The following is a 14,457-nucleotide window of genomic DNA, read 5'->3' as shown; positions in this document are numbered from 1 at the left end:
TCTCCAGAATCGTTTAATATTTGACAGAAAGGTATTTTTCCATCATGGTGCCTATACAGTGTTGTAACACCAAGGTAAAATCATCATCAACATATCTACTCTGTATTGCTGATGACCAAGCACTTACCCTGTAGGTCAGTAAGGTGACACCCTTGATTCAGACAATAATAGCTGACTGAAGACCTTGATTATTACAATGTTTCGGCAGGGTTGTATTGAAACCCTGCACTTCCAGTAGTTCTCCAGGATCCTTGGTTCAATTCTATAGATCACATACACTCAAGATGGCAGCTGAGAGTCCTGTGTGGTCAGGGTGGATGGTTGGGGGAGAGAGGGACATCACTGGTAGGAGCTGGGACTGTGACTGAAGCTGTACTGGAGCTAGTTATGGAACTGGGGTTAGGGCAGGGTCTGGGGTTAGGGCTGGGCCTGGGGTTAGGGCCTGGGGTTAGGGCCGGGGTAAGGGCTGGACCTGGGGTTAGGGCCTGGGGTAAGGGCAAGCTGGGGTTAGGGCCGGGGTAAGGGCTAGCTGGGGTTAGGGCTGGGGTTAGGGCCGGGGTTAAGGCTGGGCCTGGGGTTAGGGCTGGGGTAAGGGCTGGGCCTGAGGTTAGGGCCTGAGGTAAGGGCTGGGCCTGAGGTTACAGCCTGGGGTAAGGGCTGGGCCTGGGGTTAGAGCCTGGGGTAAGGGCCTGGGGTAAGGGCTGGGCCTGGGGTTAGGGTCTGGGGTTAGGGCTGGGTCTGGGGTTAGGGTTGGGTCTGGGGTTAGGGCTGGGTCTAGGGTTAGGGTTGGGTCTGGGGTTAGGGCTGGGGTTAGGGCTGGGTCTGGGGTTAGGGCTGGGCCTGGGGTTAGGGCTGATCTCTGTGTAACCATAAGAGCCACTATTGTAGGCGCTGGTGTCGCCTCTACAGGCACCATATGTAAATGTGGGCGGAACTAACATTACTGCTGCCTGGTTATCTACTAAGGTGGGGACCACTTGGTGCTGCACTGGGAGCAGCAGTGACTGTGGATTGATCATGTCTAACAGGGGACAACTCTAAAATTGGGCCTGAAGTCAGCCTGGTGAGCCCTACTCCATTCACAGCCTGGGAGAGGGAGGAAGGCACCAGTGGTTCTGAGGCAGCTGCTAGTTTAACCTCTGTGGAGGTGGAAGAGGGGGTGGAGGGTGAGGCAGCTGGACCCAGGTCTGCAGAGAAATCTAAAACAGCAGGCTTTAAGACTGAGGCAGCCATCACTGATACCCCTGAAGCCGTCATAGCCTCACTTGTCCCCGGGGCAGGAGCGGAGGCTTTACCCCCGGTTGAGGCTATAGGTAGGCCTTGATCAGCCAAGTCAGGTGTCCCCTCCAGTGCACCTGCAGCCTCAGCCTCTGCTGTGACCAGCTCAGCGTTCTTCTTCTCCATCTCAGCCATGCGGCGCTGCACCATCCCCGGCATCAGGTTGACATAGGTTCCCATCAGACGGTGGTTGGAGCGGATCAGCTTCCCGGCACAGCTGTCTGCACAGCGCTCCTAGAGGACGGGAGGATAAACACAGGCTGGGTGTTAAACACATCTCATTCTAAATACAGAGTCCTTCAGTGTCACTGAAATCTAACAGTACAGCTCCCACTATCTTATTATTATAAATTTCTTTCAACCAATCATCAGTCATTTGTGTCAGTACAGTACAGGACAAAGACTTCCCTCCAGGCCTGAGGACAAAGACTTCCCTCCAGGCCTGAGGACAAAGACTTCCCTCCAGGCCTGAGGACAAAGACTTCCCATACCAACTGAAGCATGGGGGTGGAAACATCATGCTTTGGGGCTGTGATTTTCTGGATTTTTTTTCTCATTTTGTCTGTCATAGTTGAAGTGTACCTATGATGAAAATTACAGGCCTCTCATCTTTTTAAGTGGGAGAACTTGCACAATTGGTGGCTGACTAAATACTTTTTTGCCCCACTGTATACTTAATATATATTTGTCAATGTAGTATACAATCAATCATTTCAACTTCAGTGCTTATCATGTAGTGAACCAAGGAACGAACAATACCATATATAGAGTGCATTTGGAAAGTATTCAGACCCCTTCACTTTTTCCACATTTTGTTACCTTACAGCCTTATTCTAAAAAAAAAAATGTTCTCCTCATAAATCTACACACAATACCATCACAATACCCCATAATGACATCACAATACCCCATAATGACATCACAATACCCCATAATGACATCACAATACCCCATAATGACAACGCAAAGAAGTTTTTAGAAATGTTTGCAAATGCTTTAAAAAATAAAAACAGAAACACCTTACTTATTATTTACATAAGAATTCAGACCCTTTGAGACATGAAATTGAGCTCCGGTGCATCCTGTTTTAATTGATCATCCTTAACTCTGGGATATGTGGGACGGTAAGCGTCCCACCTGGCCAACATCCAGTGAAAATGCAGAAATTCAAATAAATTACTATAAAATTTTAACTTTCATGAAATCACACATGCAATACACCAAATTAAAGCTATACCTGTTGTTAAGATGTTTCTACAACTTGAATGGAGTCCTCCTGTGGTAAATTCAATTGATTGGACATGATTTGGAAAGGCACACACCTGTCTAGATAAGGTCCCACAGTTGACAGTGCATGTCAGAGCAAAAACCAAGCCATCAGGTCGAAGGAATTGTCCGTAGAGCTCCGAGACAGGATTGTGACGAGGCACAGATCTGGCGAAGGGTACCAAAAAACTGTCTGCAGCATTGAAGGTCCTCAAGAACACAGTGGTCTCCATCACTCTTAAATAGCAGAAGTTTGGAACCACCAATACTCTTCCTAGAGCTGGTTGCCCAGCCAAACTGAGCAATCGTGGGAGGAGAGCTTGGTCAGGGAGATGACCAAGAACCCGATAGTCACTCTGACAGAGCTCCAGAGTTCCTCTTTGGGAGAACCTTCCAGAAGGACAACCATCTCTGCAGCACTCAACCAATCTGGCCTTTATGGTAGAGTGGCCAGACGGAAGCCACTCAGTAAAAGGCACATGGAGTTTGCCAATAGGCACCTAAACGACTCTCAGATCCTGAGAAACAATATTCTCTGGTCTGATGAAACCTTGGCTTGAATGCCAAGTGTCTTGTCTGGAGGAAACCTGGCAGCATCCCTATGGTGAAGCATAGTGGTGGCAGCATCATGCTGTGGGGGATGTTTTTCAGCAGCAGGGACTGGGAGACTAGTCAGGATCAAGGGAAAGATGAGCAGAGCAAAGTACTGAGAGATCCTTGATGAAAATCTGCTCCAGATTGCTCAGGACCTCAGACTGGGGGTGAAGGTTCACCTTCCAACAGGACAATGATCTTAAACACAGCCAAGACAACGCAGGAGTGGCTTCGGGACAAGTCTCTGAATGTCCAGACTTGAACCCAATCAAACATCTCTGGAAAGACCTGAAAATAGCTGTTCCGCAACGCTCCCCAGCCAACCTGACTGAGAGCTTGAGAGAATCTGCAGAGAAGAATGGGAGAAACTCCCCAAATACAGGTGTACCAAACTTGTAGCGTCTAGCAGACTCCAGGCTGTAATCTCTGTCAAAAGGTGCTTCAATAAAGTACTGAATAAAAGGTCTGAATACTTATTTAAATGTGATATTTCAGTTTTTTATTTTTAATACATTTGCACAAATTTCTAAACCTGTTTTTCCTTTGTCATATGGGGTATTGTGTGTAGATTGCAAAGAGAAAATATACTTTAGAATAAGGCTGTAACGTAACAAAATGTGGAAAATGTTAAGGGGTCTGAATACTTTCTGAATGCTGTGTGTGTGTGTGTGTGTGTGTGTGTGTGTGTATTCATTCAATAGGCTACATCGGTCAATACAAACACTTTGAATGAGGAAACGATTTTGCCCTCTCACCTAAAAACAACCATCACTACACCACTGGGTAAAGACAGAGCCAGGTCCCTGAGGAGTTGATCTACCGAGCCCCATCTCTCACCCACAGCCATGTAACGAGCCAGGCCTCACCTCGTCCATGGTGAGACTTCTGTAGTTGAAGTTACTGGTGCATCTCTGGAAACAGATCTCTGTCATACGGTTGTAGACCATCAGAAAGTCCCGTAGCTAAAAACAACCAAACATAGTGATCAACACACACAAAAAAGCCTCGTCTTGGGAGTAATCACATGGCTACATCTATAACATGTCCGTTGATGAAAAAACATGGTCACATTGAGATGAACTTACGTTTCGTATTTGTGCTTCGGGCTCCATGGTGTAACGTCCTGTCCAAATCGGCTAGTTAGCTTCACTAGCTTTGCAATGCGTTAGCGTTTAAATATCTGGCCAGCCTCTACGTTTATATTGAACTGAAAAAGACGTCTCCACACGATGTGCAATTCATGTATGAATACGTAAAAACATATAATAGTTACAATGAAGAGAACATACAACCCGAAAATAATCACGTTGATATGACAGAAAAGAGTAGCTTGACATTCAGGTTAGTGCTACTCGGTATCCCTAGGACGTACCTTCTTCTTCTTCTTCTTCTGTGGTGTTATGCCGGTCCGCAAACAAACGTTAAAGGTGCATTCCGCCACCTACTGTATGGGTAATGAACAGAGGGAAAAAAAAATCCATTGCGGGAAAGGGGAAAAAACAAATATAATACAACAAATAAAATACATCCTTAAACCCATCCCACTCCTTCAGTCATAGTCCAGATCACATCCCCTGTGATGAAGGAGTCCCCAATAAACGTTCAGCCACACCCACAATGCCTCTTTTCTCCTATTTCCTCTCTGCTCTGTGCAGTTTATAACCAATGCTATAAACAATACAAAGTCCACCTTTTTTTTAACATGTCAGGATCCTGTTGGCGAGGAACATTTACAGATGTCTCTAATCCAACCACCATGGTTTGTTCCAACGTTACTTCCTTCTTCCACTCTTCTCACCACTGTCAGATAGGAGACAAGCTGGACAGCCCTTATTCTCAACGCCTCTGGATAGGAGAGGTCAGCCAGAGTCAGCCAGCCTGTCAGTCAGTCAGTCAACCAGCCAGTCAACCAGCCACTCAGTCAACCAGCCACTCAGTCAACCAGCCACTCAGTCAACCAGCCAGCCAGTCAACCAGCCACTCAGTCAACGACCAAGTCCATATTATGTCAAGAACAGCTCAAATACGCAAAGAGAAACAACAGTCCATCATTACTTTAAGAAATGAAGTTCAGTCAATACGGAAACTTTGAAAGTTTCTTCAAATGCAGTCACAAAAACCATCAAGCGCTATGATGAAACTGGCTCTGATGACGACCGCCACAGGAAAGGAGGACCCAGAGTTACCTCTGCTGCAGAGGATACGTTCATTAGAGTTAACTGGCTCTCATGAGGACCGCCACAGGAAAGGAGGACCCAGAGTTACCTCTGCTGCAGAGGATAAGTTCATTAGAGTTAACTGGCTCTCATGAGGACCGCCACAGGAAAGGAGGACCCAGAGTTACCTCTGCTGCAGAGGATACGTTCATTAGAGTTACCAGCCTCAGAAATTTCAGCCCAAATAAATGCTTCACAGAGTTCAAGTAACAGACACATCTCAACATCAACTGTTCAGAGGAGACTGTGTGAATCAGGCCTTCATGGTCGAAATGCTGCAAAGAAACCACTACTATTAAAAAAAAAAAGTTACCTTTATTTAACTAGGCAAGTCGGGTAAGAACAAATTCTTATTTACAATTACGGACTACACCGGCCAAACTCGGACGATGCTGGGCCAATTATACGCCTCCTTATGGGACTCCCAATCACGGCCGGGTGTGATTCCGTCTGGATTCGACCCAGGGTCTGTAGTGACACCTCTCGCTCTAAGATGCAGTGACTTAGAACCCTGCGCCACTCGGGATCCCTAAAGGACACCAATAATGAGAAGAGACTTGCTTGGGCCAAGAAACACGAGCAATGGACATTAGACCGGTGGAAATCTGTCCTTTGGTGTGATGGGTCCAAATGATAGATTTTTGGTTCCAACAGTAGTGTCTTCGTGAGACGCAGTGTAGCTGAACAGATGATCTCTGCATGTGGTTCCCACTGTGAAGCATGGAGGAGGTGGTGTGGAGGTGCTTTGATGGTGACACTGATTTATTTAGAATTCAAGGCACACTTAACCAGCATGGCAACCACAGTATTCTGCAGCGATACACCATCCCATCTGGTTTGGGATTTGTGGGACTATAATTGGTTTTTCAACAGGACAATGACCCAACACACCTCCAGGCTGTGTAAGGGCTATTTGACCAAGAAGGAGAGTGATGGAGTGCTGCATCAGATGACCTCAACCCAATTGAGATGGTTTGGGATGAGTTGGACCGCAGACTGAAGTAAAAGTGTTCAGCATAGGAACTCCTTCAAGACTGTTGGAAAAGCATTCAGGGTGATAATGCCAAGAGTGTGCAAAGCTGTCATCAAGGCAAAGGGTGGCTACTTCGAAGAATCTAAAATATATTTTTATTTGTTTAACACTTTTTTGGTTACTACAGGATTCCATAGGTGTCATTTCATAGTCTTCACTATTATTCTACAATGCCAAATAGGTGTCCATACTTAACTGGGACTGTAAATGGGATTTTTTGGGATTGGATTTGTTTTTGCTGTCATTATGGGGTGTTGTGTAGACTAAGGGAGGGAACAAAAAAAACTACTTCATCCATTTTAGAACAAGGCTGCAACAAAATGTGGAAAAAGGGGTCTGAATACTTTGCGAAGGTACTAACTTCAGTTTTTAGAAAGAAAAGCTTGGGTCACCCAGAAATACACATCCAGGTTCAGCTTTAATGAACCCCCAAAACGATAATTCAAGAACTCCTTGATCGTGCTTTGCAGTATTCTCCAAGGCCATGAGCTAGCCAGGGTGTCTGTATAAAAACACCCAACTTCCACCTCATCTGAACATTAAGGACAACGGTCTGTTAACCATCTACGGCTCGGTTCTCATCCATATAAAACGATGTTCCATCTAATGCAGGCGAGCCAATTCAGCCCGCTGGACTCCAGGCCACGTGTGTGGAACTAGACGGCATGGTGTTCAGGGTTACTGCATTAAATGGGAAAGCAAGTCAGCTCAATTGAACATTAACTTGAAACAGCCTGTAGGGAAATGGCGTGCCATAACCAAAGTAGCTAGTCAATAGTATTCAAATGGAATTGTGCAAGAGATCATGTAACAGGGTGTGATTAAAGTTGGGAGGGGGTTGTGCCACTCAGAAGCTCAGGGGGTGCATGCTACATTTATATAATTTGCTGAAGGGAACATTGATTTTCACCTAGTAGGGGCACGAGTCAAACAACCTTTGTTGTTACTGGCCCAACTCTTAAACTAAGTTCTCTTGGTTAAGTAGAAATGCTCCAACTATGTTTACTTGCCAGATAAGTGGCTTTTGAGATCAAGATTTAGTTACAGAAGTCAATACCTCCTGACAATGTGCTACATTTGGTATGAAATAGCACCATGTGTGCTGCCTGTAATATCACCCCCCCCAGATGGGTATGAATCTGATACCACCCTAGTAAACAATGAAACATTACAGTGGAGTTGATAAACTTGGCAGCTGGCCCAGAAGTGCAAAAAATATATTTATTACATATTCCAAAATCATGTTGTATTTTAACACTGGACATCCTGTTGGATTATTAAAACCGGAAGGTCTTCTGCACATCCTGGGTCTTGAAGGCAAAGGTTGTGTCAGTGGCTTCAGTCTGAAGACCCTCAGCCTCCTCCTGGGACAATGCAAGATGTTAGACCCACCTGATCAATTAGATTTTAAACTACAAATTGTAAATGCAATAAGATTGTTCTAGGGCGCTGTGTGAAGTGTAAAAGCAGTCAACTCAATGAATTCTCAAGCAAAAGCTAATTGGAGGAAGAGTAGCATTGCACCGAGAGGGGCGGACAATGAGGGATCAAGGACTTGACTGCTTCAACACCTTTCAGACAGCGACTACTTCCAGGTGATATTTACTGACATCAGTGAAGAACTTCTCTATGAGTGCCTGGGCAGTACGGTACACGGTGTCATTCTCATGGTTCTGCAGCATCTCGATCTTATCCAGGCCTCCCAACTCCTCAACCAGTAGACACAGCTTATCAGTCTCACCCATCTTCTCTGCTGCCTGGAACAAGAGGGGATGAGAGAACATAATGAGGTTTTACAAGGTAGCTCCTCAAACAGACTACTTCTCCGCTGCCTGGGACAAGAGAACGAACGTAACGAGGTAGCTCCTCAGATTGCTTCTCCACTGCCTGGGAGAGAAAGCGGGTCACCCCCTAAACTTTAAAAGTAGCAGCAATGACTAGGTATCTCACCATGAAGAGGTTGTTGATGGCATCCAATATGACGAGGATGGTCTTGGAGTCTTTGACAGTCAGTAGGTTGAGGATGGCCTCCAGGCCTCCTGATTGGACCAGTTGGATAACTTGCTCCACAGTGCCCCCACTGGTGAAGTTAGTTATGGCCCACACCGCCTCCCGCTGAGTCTTAAAGTCCCCCTGGGAAAACACCAGATATAGGGGATTAGACTGGGGTGGTTAGTCGTGACCCACACTGCATCAGTCACTGAGATACGGGGTAAGTGCTTGTGCCCTTTACAGTAAAGTGGAGTCCATCAAATTGCCACCTGTGAGCGCATCTAATGTGGAGCGAGTGGTGTTTAACTACCATTACATAGCAGTATCCTCCTGTACAAGTTAAACCCTGAGTAAATCTACAGCTAGCCAGCTTCACATTACAGGGTTCATCAGTACCGCGACCTAGCCAGCTTCACATTCCAGGGTTCATCAGTACTACGATGTGGCTATTGTCTCCCGCAGGTTGTAACTACACGTCCCACAAGGCTAGTCGAATGCTGAAACATCAAAACTAAAGTGAGGCTTTTAGAAGTTAGTCTATTACAGATTGTTAATGCAGTTTATGAATGGACAAACCTCCCACTCCTGTCGATACATTGTATTATGTCTTACAAAAGTGTTACTGTGCATGAGGCTTTAAAACATTGTATTTGAACTACTATTTCACAAAAAAACAATTAAATATTTTTAGTCATCAAATGAAAGCGATGATAAGTCTTTGAAGGGGAGGGAATCTGATTTATTTGGTCCTCAACTAATTACTGACACTTGATTCCGGGTTAGTGGAGTTGTGAAGGATTCGTTGCCATAGACATGTACCAGGCTAAAAGGTCAGCCACATTTGTATGGCCGTTTATCCCGTGTTGAACTCAGCCAGCTAACTTCTGTGAACTTAAACCTGCTTCGTAGGACACCTCTGGTCTATTAAGTGCAGGTGGTAGACTAGTGGTTCCCAACCCTCTCCTCCAGGACCCCCAGCCAGCCGTTCCAGAACTAGCGCAACTGATACAACTTGTCAACTAATCATCAAGCCCTTGATTAAGGCGTTCTAGTTCAGGGCTACAAATACATTGTAACATCTGGGGGTTCCAAAGGAGAAGTTTGAAAAAGCACAGGTGAGTCGCTGCTGTATCAGTTGGCTAGTGTGCAGGTGTAAGTGAGGTGTCACCAACGTTGCGTAGCAGGTCAATAAGCGGGGGCAGCAGGCCGCAGGTGAGCAGTTGTTGTATCTGTTGAGCGGGACCAGCAGCGATGTTAGATACAGCCCAGGTTGCCTCCTTCTGAACACTGGGTTTGCTGTGTCTCATTAAACTAGGCAGGACAGACAGCACCCCTGCGTCGATGGCCACCTGACAGGAATACAATTATTAAAGTAACAAAGTTCAAATCAAGCTCACAGGTAGTTCAGTATCCTCTCGCCACCCGGTCAAAACAATGTATCCTAATGAACTACAATACAAATGGACAAAGCTTTGTAATCATAGTGTAGTAGCCAGTTAAATGGAATGACATTCTCATCAAGGGAATATTCATTAACTGCTAAAGCTTACAGGCAACCATAAAGCCACTGGCTAAATGCCATGAAATGTGTTTTTATAGGGTCAGCCAGAGTACAGCACCCTGGAACAGGTTTGTGTGAAGTGCCTTGGTCAAGGTCACAGACAAAACCGGTTCCAAGAGCAGAGGAGATGAACAGCAACTACAGGTCAAACACTAACTGCTAAATTGTATCAGTCCATAGTTAGTCACCTGAGTCTGGATGTCTGAGCCACTCACTATGTTCCCTATGGAGCGCAGAGCTGGGGTCTGGAGAGGGAGAGAGAGAGAGAAGTTGGAGTTAGTTTAGAACACCACAGGCCTTCAGCTCTGGTGTTTAGAGTGGCCACAACGAGCCCTGCGTCAGTCCCACCCCCCACAGCGAGCCCTGCGTCAGTCCCTCTGACAGTAAAGGACTAGTCTTTTAAAGACAACCAGAACTTTATTTACCACCACAGTGAGCGCCTCAAAGCCCATGAGGGACACCAGACGGGGGACAATACCAGTCTGGACCACAATATCGATACGGTCGTTGGCACCATCAGTCAGGTAGGACACGGCCCAGCATGCATCACTCAAGATATCCTGATCACTCAGGTGGAGGAGCTGAATCAGAGAAGGCAGCACCTGGGGGAGGAAGTGTACACTTCTAGATGAATAGGTAGAGAACTGAGTGCAACATAGTGTGTGTTTGTGGAGGTTACCTGTTGGACAGCAGATAGGGGAGGGAAGGGGTTCTTGTTCCTACAGAGGTTAGACAGGGTCCATGTCAAGTTACGAAGGTACCCCACCTGGAGAGGAGAGATGAATTGTAACCAGTTCAGGAAACTGAAGATGGGGGACATATTCTATAATTTAGGGTAGGAACAGAATGAATAAGTCAGTAATGTAACAGAACGTGGAATAAGGGGTCTGACTACTTTCAATACAATATTTCCGCAGGCCTAATTCAGCACTGGGCATCTTATGACATGCATTAAAGCCAAGCCTCCTCCACCCTCACCTGCATCTTAAACCCTACTCGTCTGGCCAAAGCATGAACTCTTTTATTTTACTAGGCAAGTCAGTTAATAAATTCTTATTTTCAATGACAGTAAATAGCTTGCCCACTCCATAGAAAAGCTGCATGAGCCACACTAATTGTGAAATCTTAAAGTTTGATTCAGAAGAGGTTAAGAATTGTATTTTACGGGTCAGAACAGAAGGAAAACAAGTTAAGGAACAGAATGTAAAATTGGTTCAAACATGGCAGGTGACAAAGCTGCCTAACCATAACGTTAAGGACCCTACAGGTGTACGGGAACTTACAGGTGTGTCTGGGGTGATCCTAGACAGCAGAGCAGGGATCACGTTACATTCTATCAGAGTATCTCGATACGCCGGTCCATCACCTGAAAACAGGAAACAGTCTTAACATGTAGGCTTTTGTTCAAGCCCAGTGGCCCTCATGTTTCCTGGGCTCGGTGTTACCTGCTATGTTGCCCAGGGCCCAGACAGCCTGCTCACTGATGTGCAACATGGGGGATGCCAGCAGAGATATGAAAGCTGGGACTGCACCATGCTCTACCACCTGTAGAGGGAGACATTACACCAGTCAACTACAGCCAGGCCAATCAAAGGCTACATCACATGGGACAAATACAACAGGTGTAGTAAATGTTTACTTACAATGCAGTTTAAAAGGCTGGCACCACTTGTGCTCTCCACATTAGTGCCATCGGTTTCTGATCAGTGCAGCAGTTTGGAAAGTTTTTTATATATACACACGAAACGTGACCGAGTTAATTCATAAGGAAATCAATTGGAAAGGTATTACGCCCTATTCTATGGGTTTCACATGATTGGACAGGGGCCCAGCCAATCAGAGTGTCTCCCACAAAAGCACTTTACCTAGATAATACTCAGTTTCATCTGTCGGGGTGGCTGTCTCAGACTTTCCCCCAGGTGAAGCAGTCCTGGGCTACCACGTTTACATGTGGTCTGCCATTGTGAAGCCGGTTGGACATACTACCAAACTCTCTAAAATGACATTGAGTGGCTTATGGTAGAGAAATTAATCTTCAATTCTCTGGCAACAGCTCTGGTTGACATTCCTGTCGTCATCATGCCAATTGCACTCACCTCAACTTGAGACATCTGTGGCATTGTGTTGTGACAAACGGCACATTTTACAGTGACCTTTTATTGTCCCCAGCACAAGGCGCACCTGTGTAATGATCATGCTGATTAAACCGCTACTTGATAAAACCATCCACCTGACAGGTGTGGCATATCTTGCCAAAGGAGGAATGCTCACTAACAGATGTTAACAACTTTGTGCACAAAATTTGAGAAATAAGCTTGGAAGACTTCTAGGATCTTTTATTTCAGCTCATGAAACATGGGACCAACACTTTACATGTTGGGTTTATATTTTTTGTTCAGTCTAGTACGCTTTCACCACCGAGAGGGACTCACCAGGTTAGCCGAGCGACTCGTGTACCTGAAGCAATGGAGAAAGCCCAGGACTGTGTGTGCACGCACCTGTTGTGTGTGCCAGGAGGTCCCCGAGGCGATGTTGGTTAGAGCCCAGGCGGCTTCAAACTGCAGACTGGGGTCATCATCCCTTCCTAGGAACTCAACAAATCTGGATAGCAGCCCTGCCTCCACAATCTCCTTTAGAGGGGGGTTACACTCACGGGACAGCAGCTTCCTACGGGGGGGGGGGGGGGGATGAGTTACCCCTTGTCCCTGCAGGTCTCGTCAACCTAGTCCTGTAATTAATGCATTCAGTGGTGCGACCGACTAGGTATCCCTCTTCCCCCAAGCCATTGACTGTTTCTAATACAATGTTAACGTTGCAGTGTTCTCTTGCCAGTGGACATGATTATGACCTTACCCCCCATCTTCAAACCATTTGACTGACTGGTCTAAATAGAGATGCACAGCAAAGACTTATCAAAACAGTTGTGAGAAATGAGACCGCTGCCAAAGTGTCAACCAGAAGAGGTCATGCAGGTCAGTTGGTAAGTGCTGCTAGTAACACCAAAGTCAGGGTCAATTACCTAAGGAACCAACTCAATGCTGGACCTTACCTGGCAGCCTGACATCCTCTGGTCTGTCTCTCCTTGCAGTCACTGTTCACATGACCAACAACCTCCTCGATGGTAATCACAGTCACCTGGAGACAAAGCATGACAACCATACTATTCTACAGAAATAGCCCTGCAGAGGTGGGGTCATTTCCTTTTAAATAATAATTCAGGGTCAATTTCAATTCAGTAAACTGACATCCAAATAAAGAATCCCCACAATACTCTGACATGTGGTATAGGAATTTGAGGTTACTTCCTGAATTGAAATTGATCAACCTTGACCAGATCTGCTTCCCAAATGGCACCCTAGTCTCTACTATAGTGGACTTTTAACCAGGGTCCATAGAGGTTAAAGTTGTAAACCACATACAGAAGGGTGTTATTTGGGATGCTGTTTCACCTTTGATAAGCCAACAACATCCTGAAAGTCAGTCACCTGGAGGTGCCAAGACAACTTATATTTTAAACTGGGTGGTTCGAGCCCTGAATGCTGATTGGCTGAAAGCCATTGTATATCAGACCATATAAAATGGGCATGACAACATGTATTTTTACTGCTTTAATTATGTTGGTAACCAGTTTAATACCAAGGCACCTCAGGGGTTGGTGGTATATGGCCAATATACCACAGCGAAGGGCTGTGTCCAGGCACTCCCAGTAAAATCCCTTAGCCATGGTTTGATTGTAGGCCACAAATATGACTGTTAACTAGTGATTACTTTAAGGTACAGTTTGCCATCAAGCCATGAATTAGATTCCTCAGACGTTTCAGCACGTGCACAAACACCATTCAAGTCATAGGTCAATTTTAACATTTCACACAATGTCCAGAAATGTTCAAATCCTCGAATACCAATCCCGTCACTTGAAAGGGTTTGGTACTCCACTTGTTGATAAAACGTTAAATGTGGAGACAAATTATGGATAGCTGGGGTCACACTTCGTCCATAGACTTCACAGCCTATGTAAAATGAATACAGTCATTGTAATTTGGGAGAACAATCCCTTTACTGTAACAACTCATCAAATATGTACCTCGTGGTTGTCGGTGTTCAACTCCGGTGACTGGACGGCATCCTCCGGTAGAGTGGTAATGTTCCTCCTCTTGAGGAAGTTTTCGTTCTTCGCGGCTTTACGCAGCTCTACGCACTCCGCGATCCGCCGCTCACGGAGCTTCTACAGACAAGACATCGATATCAGGCTACAATCAGGCTTTTTTTTTTTTTTTACTCGTCAAATTCTGGGAAAATCGTTACGATTGAAGGCTATACGTGCTGTCATCCTGTAATGGAGTTGGAGGGGGGAAACGATCCAAAACCGAAATGTGGAAAAAAAGAAGGCAGAACCTTCAACTAACTCGACAGTATGGAGAATCAAAGTCTAGGCTACGGAACAGACTTACCGACGGCTCTTTTCCCTTGTTCTTGAACTTGTTCAGACGGTCATCAGTAGCACTCGTGGTGGGCAT

General features: G+C 45.7%; 2 protein-coding genes across 3 annotated transcripts; both read right to left on the bottom strand.

The window, feature by feature from the left end:
• Positions 1-4,550, bottom strand: LOC139419369 (translocase of inner mitochondrial membrane 10 homolog B (yeast)). 2 transcript variants are annotated; one of them, XR_011635396.1, is made up of 4 exons: positions 4,224-4,535; positions 4,005-4,100; positions 473-1,512; positions 1-429 (listed from the first exon to the last, which is right to left on the bottom strand). XR_011635396.1 is itself a non-coding variant. In XM_071169310.1 (3 exons), exons 1-3 carry the CDS (start codon positions 4,248-4,250, stop codon positions 955-957), a joined length of 681 nt encoding a protein of 226 aa, XP_071025411.1. In that variant the 5' UTR covers positions 4,251-4,550; the 3' UTR covers positions 1-954. The 2 variants fall into 2 exon arrangements, 1 of the variants encoding a protein (XP_071025411.1); XM_071169310.1 differs by having other exon boundaries at positions 1-1,512; positions 4,224-4,550.
• Positions 4,551-7,664: 3,114 nt separating this feature from the next.
• LOC139419368 (karyopherin alpha 7 (importin alpha 8)) lies at positions 7,665-14,457 on the bottom strand. Its single transcript, XM_071169309.1, has 13 exons — positions 14,392-14,457; positions 14,025-14,165; positions 12,990-13,075; positions 12,439-12,607; positions 11,386-11,485; positions 11,224-11,306; positions 10,620-10,706; positions 10,366-10,542; positions 10,129-10,185; positions 9,552-9,728; positions 8,338-8,520; positions 7,998-8,144; positions 7,665-7,751 (listed from the first exon to the last, which is right to left on the bottom strand). Exons 1-13 carry the CDS (start codon positions 14,455-14,457, stop codon positions 7,665-7,667), a joined length of 1,560 nt encoding a protein of 519 aa, XP_071025410.1.

Source organism: Oncorhynchus clarkii, chromosome 10, assembly GCF_045791955.1.
Source record: "Oncorhynchus clarkii lewisi isolate Uvic-CL-2024 chromosome 10, UVic_Ocla_1.0, whole genome shotgun sequence".
Taxonomy (NCBI): Eukaryota; Metazoa; Chordata; class Actinopteri; order Salmoniformes; family Salmonidae; genus Oncorhynchus; species Oncorhynchus clarkii.
This window is presented reverse-complemented; position numbering and strand designations above follow the sequence as displayed.

Excerpts from the sequence above, each read along its gene's own strand:
- LOC139419369 (XM_071169310.1), bottom strand. The coding sequence starts at position 4,250 with ATGGAGCCCGAAGCACAAATACGAAAC. Across the intron at positions 4,101-4,223 it reads CCGAAGCACAAATACGAAAC|CTACGGGACTTTCTGATGGT; the intron begins GTAAGTTCATCT and ends GGTTGTTTTTAG. Across the intron at positions 1,513-4,004 it reads GAAGTCTCACCATGGACGAG|GAGCGCTGTGCAGACAGCTG; the intron begins GTGAGGCCTGGC and ends CCCGTCCTCTAG.
- LOC139419368 (XM_071169309.1), bottom strand. The coding sequence starts at position 14,457 with ATGCCCACCACGAGTGCTACTGATGACCGTCTGAACAAGTTCAAGAAC. Across the intron at positions 10,543-10,619 it reads CCCTATCTGCTGTCCAACAG|GTGCTGCCTTCTCTGATTCA; the intron begins GTAACCTCCACA and ends TTCCTCCCCCAG. Across the intron at positions 8,145-8,337 it reads CCATCAACAACCTCTTCATG|GCAGCAGAGAAGATGGGTGA; the intron begins GTGAGATACCTA and ends CTCTTGTTCCAG.